The sequence below is a fragment of the Odontesthes bonariensis genome, chromosome 18, assembly GCF_027942865.1.
Source record: "Odontesthes bonariensis isolate fOdoBon6 chromosome 18, fOdoBon6.hap1, whole genome shotgun sequence".
NCBI lineage: Eukaryota > Metazoa > Chordata > Actinopteri > Atheriniformes > Atherinopsidae > Odontesthes > Odontesthes bonariensis.
Genome location: NC_134523.1, coordinates 4,433 through 11,665, shown reverse-complemented (window position 1 = coordinate 11,665; position 7,233 = coordinate 4,433). Strand labels below are relative to the sequence as shown.

The window sequence follows — 7,233 nt, the reverse complement described above, 5'->3', positions numbered from 1 at the left end:
GTGGATATTCAAAAAGCAAAGTAGATTTATTTAACAAAAACAAAGTATCAACAAAAGGCGCGGCTGAGCCAGATTCAAAAACCTGAACTGTGGAAAAATTATTTAACAAAACAAAACACTTGGCATAACATGGAAAAAGACTTAACTGTGGCGTGGCGTGGCGTAAACTAAATACTGTGGAGGCTGATTAGGGATTGAGTGCCGCTGATGGGGAAAACACAGGTGAGGGAAGTGAGGCTGATGGCAGGGCAGGAGAGGGTGGCATGACATAAACTAAACACAAGAGCTGAACCTGAAACATGAGAACTAAACTGAGACATGACTAAAAACCAAACATGACCTAAAACATAAAACTCAAGACATGAGTCCATGGCGTGAACCATGATCCATTCAGCCACATGGGCTCAGGAGGAGCTGGGAGAACCATTTCCACTCAACACGGTCCAGGGCCGCATCCAGAAATGTGAGCTGAAGCTGCCCCACACCAGGAGGAAGCCATGTGTCAGCTCTGTGCAGGAACACGGCCCAGTTCTGTGGACACCAGCTCAGCTCAGATGGACAGAAAGACAGTGCCACTGGAGTTTTCTCCAGAAGTTTTCTTTGAGTATTCTTTGAGTTTCTGGAGTTTTCTGGAGTTTTCTAAGAGTTTTCTTAGAGTTTTCTGGAGTTTTCTATGAGTTTTCTTTGAGTTTTCTTTGAGTTTTTTTTTAGTTCTGGAGTTTTCTTTGAGTTTTCTTTGAGTTTTCTGGAATTTTCTTTGAGTTTTCTTTGAGTTTTCTTTGAGTTTTCTTTGAGTTTTCTTTGAGTTCTGGAGTTTTCTTTGAGTTTCTGGAGTTTTCTTTGAGTTTTCTTTGAGTTTTCTTTGAGTTTTCTTTGAGTTTTCTTTGAGTTTTCTTTGAGTTCTGGAGTTTTCTTTGAGTTTCTGGAGTTTTCTTTGAGTTTTCTTTGAGTTTTCTGGAATTTTCTTTGAGTTTTCTTTGAGTTTTCTTTGAGTTTTCTTTGAGTTTTCTTTGAGTTTTCTTTGAGTTCTGGAGTTTTCTTTGAGTTTTCTTTGAGTTCTGGAGTTTTCTTTGAGTTTCTGGAGTTTTCTTTGAGTTTTCTTTGAGTTTTCTTTGGGAAAAAGGATGGGAACTGGACTCTGGAACAAGATGGGAACAGGTCTCTGGAACAGGACTCTGGAACAGTTTTTAACAGTTTGTGGTGGTACCCTGCAGCGCAGCCAGTCTTAATGTGGAGAGCGTTCCCAGAAGAGAGCTGAGCGGTTCCCAGCAGCTCTCAGGACGCTCTGGACTTCACCTCCTGCAGCTCTGCTCTTTCTCTTTGGCTCTGATTCAAGTGTGTCTGGCTAATTATAGCAGCTCAGCGTGCAGGACGGCTGCAGACATCTGCTGTTATGTGCCTTTGTTGCTCCTCTTTTCCGACAGCTCCCGCTGAACAGAGTTCACTAAGAGACAGCGCCTGGTTTTGTGTTGTTGAATCGGAGCTCTCTTGCTGCTTTCTGCCTGTAACTCAACATGCAGCCACACAGCAAACTCTCATTCTCACTCAGAGGAAAAACATGCTGCCTCTCGCTTTCCCACGTTTTTTAGGGCCAGTTGCAGCAGATGGAAATGTGGTTCGATGACCGGTTTAATGGTTTAAGGAATTTGATTCTCACGTGAGAATTTTCTTCATGTAATTACAGATTTTGGTGAGAAAAAGCTCATTCCTGCAAGTTTTTCTACTCTTATAGATGGCAGTCCTAGTGTAGGATTTATAGATAGTTTGTCCTAAAATGAATCAACCACAGGAGACAGAAATAACTGACAGCTAATTGGCAGCTATGAATCTGAGCGAGTGGCCATGACTTGTGGAGTCCCCCAGGGGTCAATTCTTGGACCTCTTCTGTTTAACTTGTATATGCTCCCTTTGGGTCAGATATTGCAGAACTTTAACATCAGTTATCACAGTTATGCAGACGATACACAACTTTATGTGTCACCATGGCGACTGCAGCCCAGCAGACGTACTGTGTCAGTGTCTGGAGGAAGTAAACACCTGGATGAGAGAGAATTTTCTACAATTAAATGAAGACCAAACTGAGATCATTCTGTTTGGTAGCAAAGAGAAGAGGGTCAGCGTTGGTACATATCTTGAGACTCGGGACCTTACAATCACTGACCGAGTCGGTAACCTCGGAGTGTTGATAGACTCAGATCTGACTTTCAGCAGCCACATCAAAGCTGTCACCAAGGCAGCTTTTTACCACCTCAGAAACATCAACAGAATTAAAGGTTTCCTCTCCCAAACAGACCAGGAGAAACTCATCCATGCATTCATCTCCAGCAGACTCCATCACTGTAACGCTCTTTTAACTGGACTTCCCAAAAAGAGCATTAAACATCTGCAGCTCATCCAGAACGCTGCTGCTGGAGTTTTAACCCGGACTAAGAGATCTGAACACATCACAGCAGCTTTAAAATCTTTACTCTGGCTTCCAGTCAGTCACAGAATAGATTTTAAAAGCCTGCTGATGGTTTACAATCTGTGATCTGTTCAGAGAATATAAAGCCAGCAGAGCTCTTAGATCCAAGGACTCAGGTCAGCTGGTCCAGTCCAGAGTCCAGACTAAACATGGAGAAGCAGCATTTAGCTGTTATGCTGCAAACAAGTGGAACAAACTGCCAGTGGAGATTAAACTTTCACCCAATGGAGACATTTTTAAATCCAGGTTAAAAACATTTCTGTTCTCATGTGTCTATGCATGAAATCTGCACGATATCTTTGAACTTATCTGGACTGTTGCTTGTTTTTAAATTCATTTAAATGATTTTATTTGTTTCTCTTTATATTCTTTTATGTATTTTTAATGCTTCTTCCACTCCCTGCTGCAATGCTTTTATTTGATGTAAAGCACTTTGAATTGTTTTGTACATGAAATGTGCTACAAATAAATTTGATTTGATTTGATTTGATAAAGTCAGATGGAGGAAAAGTGCTTCACGACTCGGGGAAAAGACGACACTCAGCTGCGATGTGGGTTTGAAACTCCAGATGTTTGACGTGTGTTTGCTCGGGACATGATTTTAATCTTGGTTCAAAGTAAAAGGATTATATTAATCAGAGGGACAAAGTGTTTCTAGAGGTTCTTCCTGACGTTTCAGCCTCAAAACTCTGCTGCTTTTATGTCGAGTGCAGTTTAGGATCCAAAGCAGCAACATGTTGGATTTATGATTCCATCATTTCAGGAGAAGCTCGTCTGCTTTATTTAAAGTTCTGTGAGGAAAGAAGCTGACGAGGAACTGGAGCTTTAACATCGTGATTCACTGTGAAAGTGAAGCTTCTTTCCAAAGGAATTAAAAGAAGAATCGACCCGTTTTTAACCATTTAGAACTGATGTGACACAGCTTGGACTCACTTCCTGATCTCTCACACAGCAGCTCGCTCGGCCCACATGTTTCCTGGTTCCCTCCCCTTCAGATCTGCAGCTCATGATGGTTGTAACCAACAGGAAGTGAACCGACCGGCTCTGTTCTCTCCACAGACACATGATTTGTATATCAGAGCTCAGATAAGTTTCAGCTTTCAGGAAGTGAAACTCACTCAGTCGCTGATCTGAGAGGAGAAATGGCGCAGAAAGGAGTTCAGCTGCACCGGGAAAGCTTCTCCTGTTCGATCTGCCTGGATCTGCTGAAGGATCCGGTGACTATTCCCTGTGGACACAGCTACTGCAGGAGCTGTGTTAAAGCCCACTGGGATGGAGAGGATCAGAAGGGGATCCACAGCTGCCCTCAGTGCAGGGAAACCTTCATACCGAGGCCTGTCCTGGGGAAAAACACCATGTTAGCTGATTTAGTGGAGCAGCTGAAGAAGACTGGACTCCGTGCTGCTCCTGCTGATCACTGCTATGCTGGAGCTGAAGATGTGGCCTGTGATGTCTGCTCTGGGAGGAAGCTGAAAGCCACCAAGTCCTGTTTAGTCTGTCTGGCCTCTTACTGTGAGGAACACCTTCAGCCTCATTATGATTCAGCTCCACTCAGGAAACACAAGCTGGTGGAGCCCTCCAAGAAGCTGCAGGAGAACATCTGCTCTGATCACGGTGAGGTGATGAAGATGTTCTGCCGTACCGATCAGAAGTGCATCTGTTATCTCTGCCCTGTGGAGGAACATAAAGGCCACGACACAGTGTCAGCTGCAGCAGAAAGGACTGAGAGGCAGAGAGAGCTGGAGGGGAGTCGGCAGCAGATCCAGCAGAGAATCCAGGACGCAGAGAAAGATGTGAAGCTGCTTCAGCAGCAGCTGGAGGCCGTCCATCGCTCTGCTGATAAAACAGAGGAGCACAGCCAGAAGATCTTCAGCCAGCTGATCCGTCTCCTCCAGAAAAGAAGCTCTGATGTGAAGCAGCAGATCAGATCCCAGCAGGAAGCCGAAGGGAGGCGAGTCAAAGAGCTTCAGGAGAAGCTGGAGCAGGAGATCACTGAGCTGAAGAGGAAAGATGCTGAGCTGCAGCAGCTCTCACACACAGAGGATCACAGCCAGTTTCTGCACAGCTGCCCCTCAGTGGCAGCACTCAGGGGGGCTACACACTCATCCAGCATCCAGATCCGTCCTCTGAGGCACTTTGAGGATGTGACAGCAGCTGTGTCAGAGCTCAGAGATAAACTACAGGACATCCTGAGAGAGGAATGGGCCAACATCTCACTGAGAGTCGCTGAAGTGGATGTTTTACTGTCAGGACCACCAGAGAGCAGAGCTGGATTCTTAAGATATTCAGGTGAAATCACACTGGATCCAAACACAGCAAACATACAGCTGTTACTGTCAGAGGGGAACAGAAAAGTGACATTAATGAGACAACTTCAGTCTTATTCTGATCATCCAGACAGATTCAGTGGATGGTGTCTTCAGGTCCTGAGCAGAGAGAGTCTGACTGGACATGGTTACTGGGAGGTGGAGATGAGAGGGAGAAGAGTTGCTGTAGCAGTCGCATACAAGAACATCAGCAGAGCAAGTGGTGTAACTGAATGTTTATTTGGATGTAATGACAAATCTTGGGCATTATATTGTGACTCAGACAATTATTCATTTTGGTACAACAACATTAAAACCTCCATCTCAGGTCCTCGGGCCTCCAGAGTGGGAGTGTACCTGGATCACAGAGCAGGTATTCTGTCCTTCTACAGCGGCTCTGGAACCATGACTCTCCTCCACAGAGTCCAGACCACATTCACTCAGCCGCTCTGTGCTGGGATCAGGTTTTATGATTATGATTATGGATCCTCAGCAGAGTTTGTGTAAAGTGGAATAAATGTGTTTAGTCAGCTTGTTGCTGACAGCTGGTTGCTGGGATGTCTCTGCTGCTACTCTGCTGTTTATTTGCTGCTGTTTCCTGTGTCTGTGCAGCCATGGAGGATATCACTGCTGATCAGGAGTTTGATTCACAGAAATATTTCTCCACATGAAAATCTAAACTTCCCTGAGCTGTAAACATCAGTGGGAGACTGGTGCTGATGTGTCTGTATGTTGTTGTTTCTCTTCCACTTCATGGAGCCCAGCAGAGGAATCAGCAGACCTTCCTTTATCACAGACTCTTTTCACATCTCATCGCTGTGGAAATGGGAAAATAATCCTGGAGTTACGCTGACTTTGGTTTGTTCCAGAGATCAAATGTTGTTGCTGTTTTCTGAACCGACCGACACATGAGGAAGTCTGTTCTGAGGTGTTCAGAAACTGTCATTTCAGAGTTTCTGTGGAATCTGATGGAGGAAATGTCAAACTGATACGAGGGTCTAACTGAGGCAGTTTTCCTGTAACAGCACAAAGTCCAGAGTTCATGTTCAGAGCAGGAACACTGGAAAAAATCTAAATCTTACCAAGTATATCTGTTCATTGTATCTCATTACACTTGATATAAGACACAACTGCCTAACAAGTTCTATTTCAGCCAGATATAGGGACTTGTTTTAATACAATACATCTGGAATATCTTGTTTAGTGAAAAAGTCTTGAAAACAAATTGTTTTGATTCACAATTTCACATGAAACAAGCTTTTTTTTTTACATTTGAAGAGGTTTTTAAGCTAATTTCAAGATCACTTTTAACTCAAAAGTCCTAAATATCACATTTTATTTCAAGAAATCTTGACAAGCCGATTTTCACTAGTTCCATTGGCAGATTTATTTGCTTATTTCAAGCAAAAACGTCTTTTATTTGTTGTTTTTTTTACTTATTTTTGGAGGGGCATTTTTTCTCCAGTGAAATATTTGTCCTTTTGACTTCCTTCAATAAAACAGCTTCATCACAGAGAAACGAGTCCAGTTTTCTTTGAATGTGTCCAACAGAGATTTAGCTGCAGCGGCACGTCAATGATGTCATCCCAGTAGACTCGTGTGTAGAAAGCTTCCTATAAGCCCCCCGATAGCAACAACACGGCAGCTCTGAGCTAACAGCGCAACAGTACGCGTTCATTCATTCATTGGTCTTAAAGTATCTGTGAAATAAAGACAGATAATACCTTATTAAGAGGCTGAATTATCTCTGTTCTCTCCTGTTATATGGATATACGCCGATCTCCAGCGATCTAAATATCTTCTGATGGACGCCGACTTTCACCGAACTGTTATCGGTGAGCAGATGAAGGTATTTTATGCCAGAAATAAGGTCCAGGTTTAAAGAAGATGAATTTCCCCTTCTAAAAGCGGTTTGTCCAGCGAGTGGAGGAAACATGAAGCTGACATGTGAACGGGAGAAAAATAAGACCTTATAGTGTAAATGTAGGCGGTATGAAAGCTCTGCGTTGTGTTAAGGTTAGAACGGAGACCACACCGTCTTTAGTTTCCTCCACCTTTCCTCACCGAACATCAGAAAAAAGAGGAAGACTGTGTTCGATACCGCATACTACTCCTACTACTCCTACTACTCCTACTAACGTTTTGATTTAGTATGCGAGTTTGAGTAAGCAGAAGTTCCCGGATGCATACTATATTCTCCTAAATGTTGGGTATGCATCATGAGGTTACTACTCATACTCAAACTACCCAAGATCCAACGTAATGTGACGTCGCCGATCGTCATTTCCTGTCAAAACGGCAGTTTCAAGCTAGCTACAACGAGGGTAGGTTCACTTCCTGTTTTCAAAACAAAAGCACCAGTTGTATCGTAATAGCTTTCCCTGTGATAAAAGGCAACGGGTATTTTATTTTGTGAAAATAACAGGAAGTGCGTTAGCTCACTGCGGCTAGCTTTCGTAGCGC

General features: G+C 43.5%; 1 protein-coding gene across 1 annotated transcript; it reads left to right on the top strand.

Annotated features, from left to right (window-relative positions):
- Positions 1-3,606: 3,606 nt before the first annotated feature.
- LOC142368195 (tripartite motif-containing protein 16-like) lies at positions 3,607-5,405 on the top strand. Its single transcript, XM_075450332.1, has one exon. The coding sequence runs from the start codon at positions 3,607-3,609 to the stop codon at positions 5,275-5,277; it is 1,671 nt and encodes a 556-aa protein (XP_075306447.1). The 3' UTR covers positions 5,278-5,405.
- Positions 5,406-7,233: the final 1,828 nt, after the last annotated feature.